At 39.6% G+C, this 21,358-nt stretch overlaps 1 protein-coding gene across 3 annotated transcripts in view; it reads left to right on the forward strand.

Moving 5' to 3' along the window:
• LOC131029715 (sphingosine-1-phosphate lyase) overlaps positions 1 to 21,358 on the forward strand; it is a 172,487-nt gene that overhangs the window by 87,941 nt on the left and 63,188 nt on the right. For 2 of the 3 annotated variants that reach the window (XR_009102812.1, XM_057960333.1), the window contains exons 3-4: positions 10,567 to 10,718; positions 10,862 to 10,921. Coding sequence is in view for 2 of the 3 variants with exons in the window: in XM_057960333.1 (XP_057816316.1) it covers positions 10,567 to 10,718; positions 10,862 to 10,921 (212 nt within the window). In the remaining variant the exon portion in view is untranslated. The remainder of the gene's footprint in view (positions 1 to 10,566; positions 10,719 to 10,861; positions 10,922 to 21,358) is intronic. The other variant, XM_057960334.1, reaches the window with a different exon arrangement.

Consider the following 21,358-nt stretch of genomic DNA (forward strand, 5'->3'; position numbering starts at 1 on the left):
TAACATAGAAATCATTCTTAACTTGATGCCTTTCCAAAGATGAGTTACTATATTTGCTTCCTACAATGAATAATGTGGCCATCTACAAGCATAACGTTGAACCCATTGAATTCTTTAGCATCTGAAGCTTTACTAGAAATCAAATATGCATTTATGAAGTTATGAGTGGCCCCACTAACACTGGTGCTTTGCGACATTGCAAAACTCCCTGAAGTCAAAAGGGTAGGTGCTCTGGAAAGAATAAGAAGGGTGCCTTTTGAGGACTCTCCTTTTCCTTGCCATCGTGCTTCATCTCATCAACCACAATCTTAGGCTCAGGTTATTTTGCATCTGAATCCTTGCCAGGAATGACCTCTAATGGTGTATTTGCCCCTTTCCCAAGAATCTATGTCATGGCCCCCATGGCTCTCTACAAGAAAAATACATAATTTCTTCCTTTGATGTTCATTCTTGGATTCTTCAACCAGGCTTAGTTTCAGTGGTAGTGCTTCAGGTTGAGAGAAGTCTTTTTGAAAAGGTTTCTTTTGTTGCATTGTTGGAGGAAACTTGGAGTAAAATTTGTTCTTGGCGACTGAATCCTGTAAATTCAAAGCTCTTTTGATGATATTAGATCAAAGGCCTTGAACAAACTCCTGAGTGATGTGGCTGGTACCTTCATATATAAGACAGTCAGTCTCCTCTCCATCACATTCAAAACCATGACTGATACTTGCTGGAATTCTGCTACATAATCATACACTGCACCATGCTGTCTCAATTGGGCCAGTTCGTTGAAATAGATCTTGGGGTCCTTATCAAATCTATCCATGAGTTTCTGTAAAATCAGCATAGATAACAATATGATTATGCCCTTGTGTAATCAACCCACGATGCCACCACTCGTGGGCTATGCCCTCCAAATGAAGGATTCCAAATTTGATGGCTTCTTCCAACATGGGGCCAAGTGAAAGATGTGTCCAACTTTTGGACCCAACTATGTGCAATACTTTTCTCCAAATCATCAAAAGGAGGAAGAGTCAACTTAACTTTTACTGCAAATCTCTATGGGTCCTTCATCTGAAATGGCAATAGTTTACAAATTAAATATGATTTTTAATATTAGGATCAAGACCCATGTATTGATCCATGCAAACATTGATGTCATATGTTGTTGGATTCTACTTGTCTTCTTCAAGTGGTGTCTCTACCCTAGGTAAAAGAATAGGTTGAAATGGCCCACCCACTGATCCAACTGAAGATCTATTATTACTTGTGTGATTGGCTGGGCCATTTTGATTGGGTTACTCCTTTCACTTATGACATAATGTGTTGGCCTGGTGGGACTTAAGGTTGCATTAACAACTGGCTCATTTGATCATTCTTCCTTAGGAAAAGCATCAAGCTATCTTCCTGATCTACCATGTAACTCTTACCAGCACCTCCTATTCCAACGCAAGCCTCTTGTTGTGATGCTTCCAATTCTCCCTCTCTCTCTCTCTCTCTGTAGCCCTCAAATTTATCTAACTCACCTTTAAACACTCATTAAATGCATCCACAAGCTATCAATAATATGTGCTCTAATACTGATGTTATCTCCTCAATAATTTTATTTTTTGACTTTTTCAAAATTTTCTGTACTTTGAACCAAAATGAAACTAGAAACAACATGAACTGCGTTTTGACAGTAGATGAATCAAACAAACCTTGTGACAAGCACTTGAAAGTTTGAAACAGCTAAATCAAATCCTTAGTCAATGCAACACATTTACATATTGGATCTGACATTGAATTTTATTTGCAACCGTAGTATGCTGCTTCAAACAATATTCAGATTTTGGGACAACTGATACCCTGCTCAGAAAATATATATATTATGTAGTTCTTACCAGATGTCTTATAAACAAAGTCAATAGGTGAAGGAGGTATGGTGACCTGCTTTAGGAGCAACTGTGTTTTTAAATTGCCTTCCTATACCCTTGTATGGACAGCTGGTGTTCCACTTCTGTCAATATGCAGAAAGCAGCTAGGTGCTCTGCAATGGTCGCTAATGGTGAGTGGTGTCTTTGATGTGATCGGTGGTCTGGTGGGTGAATTATGCCCTTGAATAAGATAATGACCTTAATGAAGCACCCAGTCCAGATCCCACTCACTAGCATGAAAATAGCGACTAGCTTCAAATAGTGTGGTGCCTAGACTAGATCTAACCCAGCAACGAGAATGGTGATTAGTCTTCCAGGATTAGACTCAGATTAGAATTTGCCCCGGCAATTGAAACATAAATGTCCAATTCTACCCAATCTGCAATTTCTGAGCAGAGATTGCTAAGGAAGGGGTAGAGTTTTTGTCCTAACCTCTGAAAATGTCAGCAAGGGGTTTGCCCTTGTAGGCATGATGTCATGTCCCCACTCTAGCTCAGTCTAGCAGAGACATGTGAGTCAGCTTATTATGGGGTCTTGTAGGCTGACAGGGTTGGACAGAGACCCGTTATGGTTATTCAGTGTTGGAGACTTGGTATTCTAGCAGTTATTGATCAGTTGGGAGACATTCCTTGTTTTTAGGAGGCAGTTCCTACTTTTTAGGAGGTTTGATCATGCCCAAGGTTGGGTCTCCATGAGATGCCTCTTTGGGTTCAGTTTCAGAGAGATTGGGCTTGTTTCCTAAATTTTAGGAGCATCCCTAGATTTTAGGGATGAGACTACCAGTGAATCCTTGATTTCCGACTTCAGTCACAGACAGGTGACAGGATGATTTTAGGGTTTGTAATGTCAGTTGGGCATTTTATGGCTATTTGGGTTATATTTTTAATATTTCCTAAGTTAGCGTTTAATAATTAAATAAGGCTAAGTTGTTAGCCATTTTGGAGTAATAAGGGGATTTTTGGCCTCATCTGGATGCGCACCCTATTGTGTGATAGCTCGTTGGAAAGATCTTGAAATTCTTTAAATCTTTCTCTTTGGTCTCAGGGCAATTCAGTGAGCGGATTTCTGTCTATGAGGAAAAAGGTCATTTTCTAGTAACATGACCACTTTAAAATAAGAAATTATAACATTTCCACTAGACCATGCCACTTGGAGACAATTAGGGTTCGATTTGCAATTGAGAGGGGTTATAAGGGGATAGGAGCTTCATTCTATCATCATCTTTTGCATATTTGACAACTTGTATGAATTTGCTCTAGAGAGCGATTTCTAGACTGGGACGCAAACCCCAGGATTAGGATTGGCTGGGACGTAGCCCTTAGCAATCTTTGGCACCGGACTTATAAGGCATTGTGCGTGGTGATTAAGGACAGAGGCATCAATTCTCAGTAGGGTTTCAGCGTAGCCTACCATCTTTCCAGTGGAGACGTGGTTCATTGCAGCTGGAGGAATGCCATTTGCAGCAAATACACCACGTGGTGTATAGGGTATTGCTTGTATTCACTTCCAGTGTATGTGGGGTTGGAGAACATTCTTCATCTTCCAGTTTGACTTCGAATTTGTATGAGAGCTTGGGAAATACATTGGATTCATTGTTTGGCTTTGTAATTCAGACAAATCTGCCTGGTACGATTTGCAATAATTCTGACTTTTGCTGTATACCTCATTTATTTCAGTATTGCTTCATATTTGCTGTTATCTATTCCTTCCTATGCTATAAAACAATCAAAAACACAAAAACAAACAACCCTTTCTGCACTTCTGTCTAGTTCTGTAAGAAAAACTTAAATAAACAGGAAAACAAAATTAAAAATAAAAAATTACAGCAGGTTAACAGCAAAGATCTATCCGGGATCTTTCAGTGGTATCAGAGCCATGTATTCTGCCAGCCTGTGGGGTTAATCAGACTTTATTTCTATGCATTCGGGTAGAGCGGATATAAATAGGTATTACACACGCAAAAGAGCTCAGTACGAGCGTGAGTTTGGGATAGAACAGAATCCAGTCATGGCTGAGGAACAGGTGGGCGACAGAAGAAATCAGGATGAGGAAGAGAGAGAGATGATGAGGACTCTTATCACTACTCAGCCCAGGATCGTCCAGGCATTAGATAGGTTACAAGATACCTTGGATCGTTTGGATATGGATGGACACAGAGGTAGGCGTGGTAGGTCACCTTCAGTGGCTGGTAGTCACCGCAGCCATCAGTCCCAATCTTCAGTTGGGAGTTCCCATCATTCCAGCAGGAGGCACCGCCATCGTACACCTACTACGAATAGGCCATTGCTTCCTCAGTTCATACCAGGTGAACAACCAGCACAAGTGGAACCACCGGAGGTTGGGTTCCAGGAGTCAGTTTTAGCAGCCACAGCTGAGTGGAGAGCTCTACCCCCTGAGGTTAGGGACGTTTTCCCTCTTCCCCAGTATTGTGCACAGCGTAGAGATACAACCAGGTTCAGGGGAGATCGTGGTAATAGACCACACCAGCAGCAGCAGAATTATGATTTGAATAGAGCTACTGGGAAGATTACATTGGCCCCATATAATGGCACAGGAGACACTAGCGCACGAGCGTGGGTCCACAAGCTGGACATATATCTTTCATTGAGGCCCATGCCTGAGCGTGAGGCTATTCAGTTTGCTGTATTGCATTTAGAGGGGATTGCCTATGATTGGTGGCACCATGGATTGGTCACCCAGGATCACACCTTAGTTCACTCCTATACTGAGTTCACTGAGCGTCTCATTGCACGGTTTGACCGTAAGGATACAGAACTTTATTACAGGGAGTTGGCTCACCTTAGACAAACCGGTCATGCAGAAGCCTATATTAATGAGTTCCAACGTATTGCAGTGATGGTACCGGATATGCCCCAGAGACGTAGTGTGATGTTGTTCACTGAGGGCTTGCAGGATAGGCTAAAGGGACTAGTGCGTGCTTTCCAACCAGCAACTCTTAAGGAGGCTATTGAGGTGACATTGAGACTAGATACTGTTCCCACTTCTTATCAGGCAGATAAGAAACCATTTAGAGATTCACGGCCTGCACAGAAGGCCAATACGTCCCAGAACAAAGAAGGGACTTCAGCGAAAACCCCTTGGATGAATCAGGAAACGAGGAATGAATTGAGGAGGAAAAAGTTATGTTTTTCCTGCAAGGAACCTTGGGAACCAGGACACCGTTGCATGGGTAAAGGAAAGGTTCATTTGATTGAGGTGACTTCTGAGTTAGGAGATGAGGAGGTTCTTGATACTTTTATTGAGGAGGATACAGAGGATGTTGAGCAGGTTCAGACACAGTTGGAGCTAGACATCCCTGAGCCGTTGGCGTCAGCCAAAGTAGCTATGGCTACTCTCTCCAGTTATCCTAAGTTTCATGCCTTCCGGTTGAAAGGTACACTTAAGGGTAAGCGGGTCACCAGCTTGGTAGACACAGGTGCTACGCATAACTTTATTGATCAGAAATTAGTTGAGAGGCGTGGCTTGCAGTATGAGGAGTTTGGTGGTTTTGGAGTGAAGGTGGCAGATGGTGCAGTTTTGGGTTGCACCAAACGGATTCCACAGCTTAGTATTCAGATGGGGAATTATACTTTGATTGATGATTTTTATGTGCTTCCTATAGAGGATTATGATGTGGTTTTGGGCATGCAGTGGTTACAGGGTATTGGGCGTTACATTATTGATCACCAACGTATGCAGTTGGAGTTTCTGTCTGGAGGGAAGAAAGTGATTTTGAGGGCAGCTTCAGATGGTGGACCTAGGGAAGTGACTTCTCGCAGGATGGAGACTATCCTCAGGCATAATGATGTACTCTGGGCTACGCATTGTTTGGTTAAGTCCAAAACACCCACACCCCAGGATGGCCGTGTGTTTCATGTGGACATTCAGTCAGTGATGGATCGCCATGGTAGAGTATTTGGTGATATACCTCCTGGAGTGCCACCAGATAGAGGTTTTGAGCATGGTATAGAGTTGGAGGAGGGAGCAAAGCCAGTGATTACTACCCCATATCGTCATCCTAGAGCTTATAAGGATGAAATTGAGAAGACAATTCATGAACTATTAGATATGGGTTTCATTCGACCGAGTTCTAGCCCGTTTGCTTCTTCCGTAGTGTTGGTTAAGAAGAAGGATGGGACTCTACGGATGTGTATTGATTATAGAGCCTTGAACAAGAAGACAATAAAAAACAGATATCCTATTCCGCGCATAGATGAGTTGTTGGATGAGTTACATGGGGCTGTCTATTTCTCTAAGATTGATCTTCGTTCAGGCTACCATCAGATTCGTGTACGCGCTGAGGATGTACACAAGACTGCTTTCCGTTGTCACTATGGGCATTATGAGTTCCTGGTAATGCCTTTTGGCCTTACCAATGCACCAGCTACTTTCCAGTCCTGTATGAACCATATCTTCAACAAGCAGTTGAGGAAGTCGGTTCTAGTGTTCTTTGATGATATATTGATTTACAGTTGTACTTGGGAGGATCATCTCAGACATCTTGAGGAGGTACTTGGCATAATGGAGGATCAGTCTCTATTTGCTAAGCTTTCCAAATGTGAGTTTGGATTGAGGGAGGTGTTATATTTGGGACATGTGATCAGTGCTGATGGAGTGAAGGTGCATGAGGAGAAGATTCAGGCAATTCAGAATTGGCCCGTCCCTCAGAACATTACGGAGTTACGTGGATTCCTTGGATTGTGTGCTTATTATAGGAGATTTGTGAAGGGGTTCTCTCAGTTGGCGGCACCTTTGACAGATCTTACAAAAAAGGGGGCCTTCAGATGGACAGAACAAGCGCAGGGGGTCTTTGATAGACTCAAGGAGGTGATGAGCACTTGTCCTGTCTTGGCACTACCTGATTTCTCGCAGCCCTTTGTTCTAGAGTGTGATGCCTCAGGATTTGGTATAGGAGCCGCGTTGATGCAGAACAAACATCCCATTGCCTATGAGAGCAGAAAGTTGCAAAATAATGAGAGGTTGTACTCTACCTACGACAAGGAAATGTTGGCTATCATGCATGCGTTAGCCAAATTCAGACAGTATCTTGTTGGCAGCAAATTTGTGGTAAGAACTGATCACAACAGTCTGAAATACTTCCTAAATCAAACAGAGCTTAATGATAGACAACAAAAATGGATTAGCAAAATTCAGGCTTATGACTTCGATATCGAATTCATAAAGGGGAAGAATAATACTGTGGCTGATGCACTCTCTAGGAAACCTTCATTGGCTGGCCTTTGCTCATTGAGCGAGATTTCAGCAGATTGGAAGGCTCAACTCTTAGTTGAGTATTCCAAGGATCAGCATGCTTGTGAGATCATGGATGGTTTGATAGTGGATGACAGATATAGTGTGGTAGATGATATTATCTACTACAAGGGTAGGGTTTATCTTGTTCCGAGTTCTCAGTTGAAGGAACAAATTTTGCATGCTCTCCATGATACTCCTACAGCAGGACATCCAGGATATGGTAAGACTTACAGGGCGGTTCGTGAGAGATTCTCTTGGAAGGGTCTCAAAGATGATGTTTTACGCCATGTCCGTGAGTGTATGACTTGTCAGCAGAACAAGTCGGAGCATACCTACCCAGCGGGGTTGTTGCAACCCTTACCTATACCGGAACAGAAGTGGACAGGGATCTCAATGGATTTCATTACAGGTCTTCCTCGGGTTCAGGGGAAAGATTGTATTTATGTTGTTGTGGATAGGCTAACAAAGTATGCCCACTTCTTTCCCATTGCACTGGATTTCACAGCATCACAGGTGGCTGAGTTATTTTTCAGGGAGGTATTTAGACTCCATGGTCTTCCCAAGACCATTGTGAGTGACAGGGACAGCAGGTTCATGAGTTCCTTTTGGCAGGAACTTTTCAGGCTTACAGGCACTGAGTTGACACCTAGTACTAGTTACCACCCTCAAACTGATGGACAGACCGAGATAGTCAACAAGTGGGTTGAGGGATATTTGCGTAACTATGTGTCAGGGCAACAAAAAGCATGGGTACGCTGGTTGTATTTGGGCGAGTATTGTTATAATACCACTCACCATATGTCCATTGGCATGACGCCTTTCAGAGCTCTCTATGGATATGAGGCATTATCTTTCACTGATTTGGCAATTAGTGATAGTAGAGTTCCTTTGGCTCAGGATTGGTTACAGGAGAACCAGGATGTCATGAGATCTCTCAGGGAGAATTTACAGCAGGCCCAAAATCAGCAAAAGATGTACGCAGACAGGCACAGGATTGAGAGAGCATTTGAGGTGGATGATATGGTCTTTCTGCGCTTACAACCATATCGGCAGAGCACCCTAAAAAGGGGGGGAGCTGAGAAGCTCAAACCACGTTTTTATGGTCCATACAGGGTACTCAGGCGAGTGGGAGAGGTTGCATATGAGGTTGAGTTACCACCTGGCAGCAGGATTCATAATGTATTTCATGTATCTTGCCTGAAAAAGGCCCTTGGACAGCATATTACAGTTTCACCCGAGTTACCTCCTATGGATGAGGAGGGTAAATTGATTTTGGTTCCTGATGAGATTCTTGAGGTGAGGGAACGACGGCTGAGAAGCCGGGTGATTCGAGAGTATTTGGTTCGATGGAGAGATCTTCCCATAGAGGATGCCACTTGGGAAGGTGAGAGCATTTTACAGCATCCAGCATTACAGTTGCTTGTGGGCAAGCATCTCCGAGAGGGGAGGACTGTCATGTCCCCACTCTAGCTCAGTCTAGCAGAGACATGTGAGTCAGCTTATTATGGGGTCTTGTAGGCTGACAGGGTTGGACAGAGACCCGGTATGGTTATTCAGTGTTGGAGACTTGGTATTCTAGCAGTTATTGATCAGTTGGGAGACATTCCTTGTTTTTAGGAGGCAGTTCCTACTTTTTAGGAGGTTTGATCATGCCCAAGGTTGGGTCTCCATGAGATGCCTCTTTGGGTTCAGTTTCAGAGAGATTGGGCTTGTTTCCTAAATTTTAGGAGCATCCCTAGATTTTAGGGATGAGACTACCAGTGAATCCTTGATTTCCGACTTCAGTCACAGACAGGTGACAGGATGATTTTAGGGTTTGTAATGTCAGTTGGGCATTTTATGGCTATTTGGGTTATATTTTTAATATTTCCTAAGTTAGCGTTTAATAATTAAATAAGGCTAAGTTGTTAGCCATTTTGGAGTAATAAGGGGATTTTTGGCCTCATCTGGATGCGCACCCTATTGTGTGATAGCTCGTTGGAAAGATCTTGAAATTCTTTAAATCTTTCTCTTTGGTCTCAGGGCAATTCAGTGAGCGGATTTCTGTCTATGAGGAAAAAGGTCATTTTCTAGTAACATGACCACTTTAAAATAAGAAATTATAACATTTCCACTAGACCATGCCACTTGGAGACAATTAGGGTTCGATTTGCAATTGAGAGGGGTTATAAGGGGATAGGAGCTTCATTCTATCATCATCTTTTGCATATTTGACAACTTGTATGAATTTGCTCTGGAGAGCGATTTCTAGACTGGGACGCAAACCCCAGGATTAGGATTGGCTGGGACGTAGCCCTCAGCAATCTTTGGCACCGGACTTATAAGGCATTGTGCGTGGTGATTAAGGACAGAGGCATCAATTCTCAGTAGGGTTTCAGCGTAGCCTACCATCTTTCCAGTGGAGACGTGGTTCATTGCAGCTGGAGGAATGCCATTTGCAGCAAATACACCACGTGGTGTATAGGGTATTGCTTGTATTCACTTCCAGTGTATGTGGGGTTGGAGAACATTCTTCATCTTCCAGTTTGACTTCGAATTTGTATGAGAGCTTGGGAAATACATTGGATTCATTGTTTGGCTTTGTAATTCAGACAAATCTGCCTGGTACGATTTGCAATAATTCTGACTTTTTCTGTATACCTCATTTATTTCAGTATTGCTTCATATTTGCTGTTATCTATTCCTTCCTATGCTATAAAACAATCAAAAACACAAAAACAAACAACCCTTTCTGCACTTCTGTCTAGTTCTGTAAGAAAAACTTAAATAAACAGGAAAACAAAATTAAAAATAAAAAATTACAGCAGGTTAACAGCAAAGATCTATCCGGGATCTTTCACATGAGAGCTTGAATCTCAAACAATTACAAATATAAAAAATCAGGTGATCCAACTGAGCAAATGAAACTTGAAATTATACCTTCCACAGTTAGGACCCATGGACCCTATTTTGGCACCCCAATTGAATTTTTTCTCTATTATTATTTTTCAATTTCATATTTAAATGTTTATTTATTGATTATATTAAGATAGTGCTTAAAAGCACTTTTTATTTTAATTATACTAATATATCTTAATTTGGGAAAAAGGACTTGGCATAGTTACTAGATGGTTCTAGATGGCCTCATTTTAATGTAACTTTGTAAGTGTAATGCATAAGAATTTTTTTTCACACAAGGTATGTTTTTGTATAAGCCTTACCTACCTGAGTATTTTGTTGCACATATAGAGAAGAAGATGACTTGTTTCCAAACTTTATGAAAATAAAGCTTTTTTAGGGTCTATCTGGTGGTTTCTGTTCCTCCATATTTGTCTTTTATGTTGTTTTCCTTTATTGTAGACTGATAAGTATGTTCATCTTATAGATGGTTTGTCAAACTAAAACCATTGGATCATTTGCTACTTTGTCCCTCTAGGTTGTGGACAAGTTGCAAGCTAGTGTGAAATCTGGACGAGAAAACTGGCAGACTGAGCTTCCAAGGGCTGGACTTGGCATTGGAGTACTAGAAAGGCTAAAATTTGAGAAATCGAAAGATGTGCAATGGAAGGGAAGGTGCTCTGGTACAGTGTATGTGCACATTTACATGGATGATACTGTATTTGTAAAATTTCTTCACTCTTTGATGCATTTGACAAGAAATTACGTTTGTATTGAAACATTGATGAACAATTGCATCATGGTTCTTTGAGTAAATGAAATATTATGTGCAGGTATATTGGTGGGAGTGAATCTGATGGACACTTTTCCTTGATAAATGAAGCATATTCCATGTCAGTAAGGATGTAGCGTGATTTGTTTGCTTACTTTAACTCTTTTAAGTGTTTCAGAAAAGCTAACCTAATAAGAAAAAGTGCCATAGTTATTGAATGCTTCCAATATCTAAATTTATTAACCTCTTTTTTTGCAACTAAATATGAGAGGATCTAGTTATAAGTTTACAAATGAAGCCAAATACAGAGAAATTTAACATTGCCTTCCTTCTTTGTTGGTTCCAATTCATTTAGAAAAATGAATTGAAAAATTATGGTTCTCTCTTCTGGTTTAGAATCATAAATTGTTTTGATTTTTTATTCAATGATGATCAATGTGGCATCCACCCCTAAAATTATGCTGTCTTGTATCCACAACAAACACTTTATTTGGTCTGTATCATTTTTCACTTTTCGGTGCTACAACTACAAAGAGAGATCTAGTCACTTATTGGCATTTGAATATTATGGCTGTGTCAAGTATTATGTATTTCATTATAGACAGATTGAAATCTACGATGAAAATTGGAATGGGATTATCTGCTCCATTACAACCAGCTTTTCTGGATCTAGAGACAGACACCATTGTGCAAGAAACACGTCTTGCTCAATATGTAATCGACACCAGCATGGACAAGATAACACATGGACAAGATATGGAATGTTGAGCTCATCAAAGACATGATAGCTGCTCTGTCCCAACGGGTTGTATCTCTTAATTAAGGGTTAATTAACATACACTACACATCAATGAAGTCAAGGATCAGTGTGTTTAGAATCATCATTCTTTTGACCAGAGTATGGTTCACATTGCATATGACCAACTTCAGCATATTGGCCATCTTTTCAATGAAATATAGGGAGGAAGAATTTGCTCCCTTAAGACTTGGCCAAAAATAAAAGTATTCTCATGGTTACCCACTCCCTGTAAAATATTGAGTGCTGATAGCCTACAGAAAGGGGATGGATTGGCCCAATCTTTTGGTCGAATTGATACCAAGTGTCTGAGTCAAGATATTGCTAATTCAAATCTCGCCCTTTCTACCAAGATATTTATCTAGTATGGAAACCTCTCTCTCAATAGAAAGAAGTTAAATTTGCTACTGATGATCTAACATTGATGACTTGGAAGCCCTTGAAATCACCTGAAAGTTCATCAAATTTTGTTTGTTTGGATGAAACAATAGATCTTTCAATAGCCAAAGCTAGACAACATAGCAGATTTGTCAGCATATCGAAAGGCCACTCATGATCACAGCTTGAACCCAGAAGGGATATGCCATATGTATAGTGGTCTTCAAGATTCGACATGTGTAAAATTCCTTACTGATTTTTCACAAAATTATTGCGCTTTCTCACCAAGAACAATTTTTCAAACAGTTGGCATGAATGTGAAAATGAAGGGTTTTGTTTGCATATTTATGTGTTGCAAGTTTTCATATACCATTTATAATGCTTTGATATTCATACACGGGAAAGTAAAAATGCAATGATTTGATTGACAAACAATAACCAGTCTTCAAACTATATGTTGCTGTTATAACAGAGATATTTTCTCATACATAAAACTGATATACATTTGAATAAGCTAACCTTGCCTGGAGATTGCATAAATAAGGAAAACAGACAATTTTATAACCTCAAAATGCAGCAGTATATATTGAAATATCCATTATTGATGCCATATAAGGAACAGCAGTCTACTGTGATGTCTGTGCCCAGGAATGAAGCATCAAATTTCATATGCCAAAGATTAATAATCTGCTGCCTAAGCCTCACTTCACTCTACCAATTTTCCAATGTCTACCAAGAAGTTTGTTTGTCCCTCAAACACCACTATCTGGTTATCCTTGAAGGTTCTAAAAGCCTCGACCTGCAGATTTATCTTGCGGTAACGCCCCGGCAAGGAACCCTAGAGGATGAGCAAAAGCACAAGGAAAGACATGGACTTTTTTTTTTTTTTAAACATTCAGTGAGAATATGCACGTGAACTAAGTTCACACCCCAAGATAAGCTAGCTATTCTTCTACAATTACGCATTGTGGAAGACTCAACATTCGACTTTGACAAATTCCTCTAAGGGTTCCTTAACATTGTTGATTTTGATAACGCATCTAAGCCTGGTTCATGACCTCAAGGCCGATTGAGAGATAACACAACTATTCTTTCTCATTACGTTACTTGTCTAAGTTCATTATAAAGCACCAATTGAAGTGTTCCTATGATAATATCATAATTTAAAATCAAATGAAAAGCATCCATAAACATGAATGGTGGCTGATTCCAACACCGGTCCACTAACATCTACTCTACTCATATCATTATGTGTTCACTACATCATTCTCCATTTGGAGTGTTCATAATATTCAATACTCAATAATTACAATGCTTGAATCAAATAACAATTACTTAAGATATTGCAATGATAAGGGAAGAGGAAGATCAAGGGAGGAAGGTAGTGATGAAGCTCTCCATGGTGCTCACGAACAAGGTCCACCGGGCCCCAACGACAGTGTGCAATGGCACCTGACCATGTGGTACCCTTAGGTCCACCCCACCGTGCTTGTGGAGATAGTCACTAGGCCCAGACACTCAAACAAGGCAACAAGAAAAGCATTGGGTTTGCACTCACATTATATACGGAGCATACACAACATATACTATCAAACAATATGCAATGTAACATCATGAGGAGATAATACCAAATCATGAATCCATCAAGGGTCCCTACTCAAGCTACTCAAGGCATTAGATTCTAGAGCAAAGAGGAGGGAGTGTCATCGTATGTGCTCATGAGGACACACCATATGGAACTGAGCATCGTCTTGTATGGATGAGAATGTCGATTGCACAAGTTCTATCGCTACATGTGTGGGCATATCTCTCAGGATAAGTCCCAATCGCTCCATGTGTGGGCATGCCTTCCCAAGACATTCATAGCCTCACGATACCACTCATGGCATGCTTGAGGAATCAAATTATCTTATTGTGTGTTTATGCCATTGTTTTGGTTATGTTATTACTTGTTAAGAAATTCCCCAATCGGATTGCCGAGCGTACCACTTACGGGCCGAGGACACGATTGGGAACAATGCCCTAGACTCACTCTAGGATCTAATCCTAGAATTATATATGAATGAGATCAATGTATAGATACACATATACTGATCATCAAAATAACATCTCAATAGATCATATTCACAATGCATAACAAGTTCATTACTCAAGGATCAACCTAGAGGTTTCCGAGTCAAGATTTCAATCTCGGATTGATCTCAATCTACAAGTACAAATGCAATTTCTTTATGGCATCTCATTGAGGCACACCTTGACATCATAATTCATCATACCGCAAGCCAATTTGACTCAAAATCCAAGGCAAATAGGTGGAACAACTCATCAGACCCATGAAGAAGGTCAAAGATCCAAAAAAACAACTTAGAGCAGCCAAATGTTTGGACTTGGAAGCAAATGAATGAAAATACATGCAATTACGTGAATCTATTAGCAATTGTGTGAATCCATCAGTGATTGCATGATTTCACTTGCAATTGCGCAACTCTGCACTGGGTGCATGAATTTGGTCTAGGAAGTCAACTAGGGCATCAAAATTGACAATTCTTTTTCAATGTGCATCTTGTATTCTCAATCTTTAAAACTTATTTGTGTGGATGCTTTCAATTATTTCATTGTAGTTGCTAAAGTTGATCTTAGACTAATTCATCCCCCCTCTCAGTATAAGTGTGCGTGTTTCTTTAGTTTGGTGCCTACAAAGATTATAAGAAGTTTCTAATATAAGCAATATTTTGCTGTGGTTTTCTCTTGCAAGTGTTTCCGTGTAAATGGTGTGTTCATTTTGTGTTTCTAATTGCTAGATCTTGCATATGTGTTATTGTTGTGGATGATAAAGTTTTGAAGTATTGTAATTGTTTCTTTCTTAAAGTAAAAGTTTGTTGTTATACTGATAAATCCCCCCTCAGAATAACTGAGTGCTCTCCAATTGGTATCTAAGCAAGTTATTTTGGATATAGCCTAATTGCTTGGAGGAAGTGTTGACTCTAAATTTTACTTTTAAAACAAACAGCCTTATGGGAAATTCAGTGATGGGGGACCTATTGCGCGGAATCACTGAATAACCTCCGGATTGAGAAGCCGGCTCTTCCTTGGGGGTTGGGAAAAGGGAAAAGAAAGAAACTTAAAATAAAATGATCTATGCCATAGAGGCGATGCGCTAGAACATTTCATAAAAAGTAGATAGCATATAAAACTAGGAAACACACAGTTTTAAAGCCCATTCAACAATCTACATGCTTGAACAAAACTGAAATTAAGATACAATTAAGGTTCCTTAGAAGAAACATAAAGAAACATATATCATGCATCCACCAGATAACAAGTCCGGAACATAGTTTAATCGACAGAGTATTAGATAGATATCTCTAAAGTCATCAAAATATAGGAGCAAAGCATAGAAAAGCCTATTTAAGCATCCAAAAAAGAAGTAATCACAAAGGCCGTAGGCACAATCTTGATTGACCTTCCTCTTGAGAAACTATAACAGCTGAAAAGTATCTAAGATCCTTAATTGTTTTTCTCTTAATAAGTTCTGAACCCCTACTACAGGGAAAAAACTAGCATAAATAGAGCTCGCGGCTCCGCTAACAGCTTCCAAGTACGCCAAACATGCATAACCGCCCCTGAACAGAAAAAACAAGCCGTGTCATTTTGCAAGGTCACACCCAACAAAACGGCCCCGAGGCTCTGGCTCTTTTTTGTGATGATCTTCATATTGGCCCGAACAGAAAAGATTTCGCTAACCGCGGAAGAAGACACGGCAAGCGAGGAGACCTCTTCAAAAAGAAATGCATCCGCTAACACGAAGATGCTAGGTGTCCCCTTTCGTTTGTGCTATAAGGTGGGCCCCCCAAAAAAACCTAGTCAACAAAACCTCTCCATTTGTCGTCATTACGCTACCCCAATCCTCAAACGCAAAACACGGACCGCTGGGAGCAATGCTGAGATGACACTTAGCCTGTACGCCACGCACTATTGGAAAGCTGAGAGGGAAAAAGAAGATACTCCGGCCGAAAACTTGCCTCAGGGATTTTAATGTGAACAAAAGATCTAAGAGAGCACATATGGCTAGGCAAGAAGGATATAGATTCTCATCAAACAAGGCACCATTGTTTGTTGGAATAAATTATGTCTTTTGGAGCATAAGGATGGAGATCTATCTGAATGCCTCGGGGTATGATATTTGGCAGTTGGTTGTAAATGGCTACACACCCCCTTCAACTCCCCCAATAGATCAGGCAGGGAAGAAAGAAAGTGAGAACAGTGTGAAAGTTAAGCATGCAATTTTGGTTGGTTGCACCCCGAGAATCCATCCATAAAAGAATGTTTCTCATGGCCTACAACCTCCTCCAGTATGGTATTGGTAAATAGAATCGAGAATGGATCTTTGATTGTTACTACATTTAGGCACCTGAAGTCCACACATATCTTGATTTGGTTTGCCTCCTCGAGGGATATTACAATTCGCGAGACCCACTTGCTCATTTCTACCTTGAAAATTATGCCCACATCCAACATTTTGTCAATTTCCTCATGTACCTTGGTGGTGTTATTTTTATTCATTCTATAGGGTCTCTTTTGTATTGGTTGTGCATTCAATACAAGGGTAATTTTGTGTACACAAAGCTCTGGCTGTATCCCCTTTAGGTCCTTGTATGTCTAGGCGAAGGTGTCCTTATATTTAATGAATATCTTGAATGCATCTACGTTCAATACAGGGTCGTAGTCATCATCGACCAAGATGACCTTCGAGTTGTCTTCATCACCAATATTTATCTTCTTTACATTCGGCTCCTCATATTATATTGTCTTATTCTCTCTCAAAGTGATGAGCGGGCATATCATCTACCCATACTCCGGCCTTGTACTTCTTGTACTTTGGGGGGAAGGAACCACTTTCGGCCCCTTTGTTGCATTCCTTGACCTCCCCAATCCATAGCATGTTGCATTCGGGGTGGAAGACTTCGTAGTCTTCTATTTGCAAGTGGAATAATCCATTCAAGGAACTTGTTTCATCTTCAGAGTAGTCTTCCAGCTCAAGCACCCCTTCATCATTAGGTTCCATGCCTTTCCTTCCCTCATCCATACTGGTCTCTAATTCGGAGGATGCTAGTTCCTCGTTCACTGCCCAATTTCTCAGGTCAATGATGTATTTCCTCCCTTCATTCTCGATCGAGATTGTGTTCCGCTTCCAATTATGGTTTGCCTTGGCAGTAATCAACCAACCCATCTTGAGTAGTGTGTCATACACCTTTAGCAATGAGATAACTACGAAGTCCAAGAAAATTAGTATGTCGATCATTACTTTTTGTGCCATGAGTGTTCCCAACGGGGTCGACACCCACTAGGTGAAAGGTTGGCAGCTAGAGTGTTGGCTTTCCTAGGCATTTCCAAGTTTCCTCTGGCAACCATTGATGATGGTATTTGTCAGCTTCCTCCCCACTATTTCCATCTTGACAATGGTCGACTTCCTTCCGATGTTCATTGTTAGCAACATAGGGTCAATGGCCTAATTACCTTCACATGATGGTTTCACCATCAGTTCTTCTAGTGACTTACATTGTTTTTGGTGGTTTGTGTCATGACTGACTATATTGGTGATTGCCATTTTTAATTGTGGCATAGTTTGTAGAAGGTCTATCACTTTTACAGGCATTGTTCTTTGCAACACCTATAGTACTATATTCTTCTCATACCCCGATTGCGGTGGAGTACTAGCAATTTCATTGCAGGCTCATCTCTCATTCACCATTGCTTGTTCCACATCGGCTTTGGCTTCTTAAAGTCTCCTTCTCTATACAGGGGTTTGGGTATATTACTACGTTACTTGGGGACGTGTCCCCAGGCTAAAATACCTCATCCCCATACCGGGGACGTTTCAGGGACGGCTAGGGGACGTCCCCCTGCCATCCCCAAAATTGCAAAATCCGTGGGAAATGTCCTAGAAACTTGGGGGCGACAGTGATTCTCAAAGGGGACATCCCCTCGTCCCCAATATGGTTGGGGGCATCTTTGACATCCCCTAACCGTCCTGGGGACGGCCAACCGCCCCCTTTTTCCCAGCACATTTAAAAAAACAAAACTCAAATGCTCAAAAAAACATTTTTTAATTTTATTATAGGTTTATAAAACTGGATTTTCACTAATATGACTGGTAAACATGTTTGAATCACCTCTAAAAGCACTTAGAAATAACGAGCAGCAGCCTAGTAATAAATTTCACAAATACTTAGAACTCGGTAGTGCTTAAAAATGTGGTTGCGGGTCTACAATATTGGACTTTTCACTGCTATGAAAGGTAAACAGGTCTGAATCATAGCCAAAAGCAATTAGACATATGAATAACAGCTTGGTAATGAATTTCACAAACACCCAAAACTTTGTAGTGCATAAAGAAGCTGTTGTAGGTCATAGTAGTAATGGAAGACTATCAAAATATCCTCCAACGAGAAAGAAACAATGAACTACATGCAAACAACTTCTGGCATATTGGCAATGAATTTTCAATTATGAATGCATATTGAGTATTGACAACGAATTCTGAATTATGAATGCATATTGAGTATTGACAATGAATTCTGAACACAAATGTGGTATGTTAAGGTTCTATAATGTGCACATACCTGCTTTATCCATGTTTTCATATGAATATAATGTATATATACATGCTTTGTCTAATTTTCATATGAACATTTAAAATTTCCCTATATATTTAAAATTTTCCTTATATTTTATATAGTCGTACCCTTTGTTGTCCCCTTGCCGTCCCCAAAATTGGCAAAAATATTTGCTGTCCTGAAAACTCGTCCCGCCGTCCCCGTCGTAGAAACTTGGAGTAACATAGGTATATTACCTTCTTTGTTTGTAACCTAGTGATCACCACAACTCCCTTGTCTGGTTTCTCCATAGCCAGCATATTCACCCCTTTTTGTTTTGGGTAGTTGGTGTCTTTATGATTTTTGGGCCCACACCACTTACATAACATGCTTGAGTAATTTTCACCATAGCAGCAAAAATTGTTTGGGAAAAAAATGAGCAAACCAAAAGTTTAAGATTTTTTTGTAAAATTCAGCAAAAAATCAGATTTAATAAAAAACATAAAAAATTGTAGAAAAAGACGCTATTTTGTAAAAAAACATAAGGGCATTTCCATAGCATAGAGATATAGAGAACAAATAAAATAGAGTTTAACCCATGAATTGTAGAAAATAAATTTTTGTTGTTTATATTCATATTGCTGATTACATAGGCAAATATTTGGTCAACTTTTTAAGAGGGCAGTCACCAAATACACCAAATAGTTGTCTACGTCTGAGATCAAATATTAGCTAAGTCTATGAAGTAACTGAGATCAAATATTAGCTAAGTCTATGAAGTAACTGAGATCAAAACTTAACAGACAACAATCCAGCTACTGTTAGGAATTTAGTAAAAGTGGAAGCCATTTTGAAGTGATCCAAGAATTTCATTGTGATTGAGGCAAGGAGTTTTGTAGGGTTAATTCAATATTTTAGAAAGCTTATCAAATCATATTCCACAATTGCAATGCTTTATATCATAGCAGCAAAAATTGTTTGGGGAAAGAATCGGCTAACCAAAAGTATAAGATTTTTTGAAAAAATGGGTAAAAAATTGGACTTAAAAAAATCATTAAAAATTGTAGAAAAATAGACACAAACTATTTTTTTTAAAAACTTAAAGGCATTTCCATAGCATAGAGATATAGAGAGTAAATAAAATAGAGTTTAACCCATGAATTGTAGAAAATAGATTTTTGTTGTTTATATTCATATTGTTGATTACATAGGCAAATATTCAGTTAACTTCTTAAAAGGGCAGTCACCAAATACGCCAAATAGTTGTCTAAGTCTGAGGTCAAAGATTAGCTAAGTCATAGAAGTAGCTGATCCAGATAGTGATCCAGCTATTGTTAGGAATTTAGTAAAAGTTGAAGCCATTTTGAAGTGATCCAAGACTTTCATTTGATTGAGGCAAGGATTTTTCTAGGGGTAGTTCAATATTTGAGAAAGTTTGTCAAATCATATTCCACAGTTGCAATGCTTTATATTCCCTTATGGCAATTGGTAAGTCTTTTATAGGGGGTAGAATTCAACAAAAGGCGTTTGTTTAGCTGAAGTAAAAGAATAGCAAGCCACTAGTTTTGGCAATACCTAGCTTGCAACTACAATTATAGGTAGAGACAAATTTTAATGACTATGTGTTGGAGGCTGTTTTATTACAAGTATGTAAGCTTGTTTGTTGTCATTCAGATTTATTTCATGGAGCACTTTGGATATATTGCTCAAATAATGAACTGTATGAGCAAAAAACAACTATATCAATTATAAATTAAAAATCATATATCTTTATCTATTATAGATGTCTTCAGACGTTTAGTGTTGTAGAAACACTCTGTTGGTGAGGCAGCCACCAAGGTTCAAACCCTTGCTGGGCCGTTGAGGTCACATGCCTTATGCCTTTGTTGGGCTGTTGAGCTCGTGGTTTGAACAAGTGAAGTGCGGGGAATGATGACCCCTCGAAAATGGCCTCGTGGGAAGAGATCCTCTATAAGTGGTTTCTCTAGGATCAGACCAAGCTAAAACCTGAGTTTCCTCCATCAAAAAAGTATTTATATTATCTATTATATAAAAAAATAAATATATACATTATTTATTTATAGTTTATTGTATAACTATTAATATATATTCATAGTCTATAATAGTTTAAATTTTAAAACTACTTTATAGTAGTAATATAAACTATAGGGGTTCGCTCCTTATGCCATCTATAATAGTGCATAATAGTATTAATTTTAAAGCTAGTGTACAATATTAATTATATACTTGTTCGCATTAGAATCCATGGGTGGGGTGTGTAGAGAGCTTGAGTCATAATGAAGCTATGATCTAGATAAGATTTTCCAGCTGCTTCGATACTATCTTATATGCTCCCCATGATTTAGGATGATTGAGGCCCTTCCAAATTTGGTTGATGACAGCCATTGCTCCTCCCACTTTTTTATTTAGGGATTTTCAGAAGTCAAAAAGAAAACTAAGGGACAAAATAGCAAACTGTTTCAACGTTGATTCCACATTGACTCTAATTCCATCTCGGATCAACCGTATTTTTGAACAATTAAGTAATTTCACGAGTTTTTCTAGGGTTTTGCTAGTTTTTACAATGAATTTTTTCACTTTTTTGCCATTTTTTCGGGTTTTGAACATGATTTAAATGCAAAAATTCATTGAAAATTGGGTCAACATTTTTTTTGAGGATTAAATTGTTTGGCTCTAGGATTCAAGATTAATCAAGTACAATCACGATTTTTTGCAAACAATTGCTTCTATGATTTTGACCACTGCAACCCTCTCGGGTGAAGTGACC

Source organism: Cryptomeria japonica, chromosome 9 (genome assembly GCF_030272615.1).
Source record: "Cryptomeria japonica chromosome 9, Sugi_1.0, whole genome shotgun sequence".
NCBI lineage: Eukaryota > Viridiplantae > Streptophyta > Pinopsida > Cupressales > Cupressaceae > Cryptomeria > Cryptomeria japonica.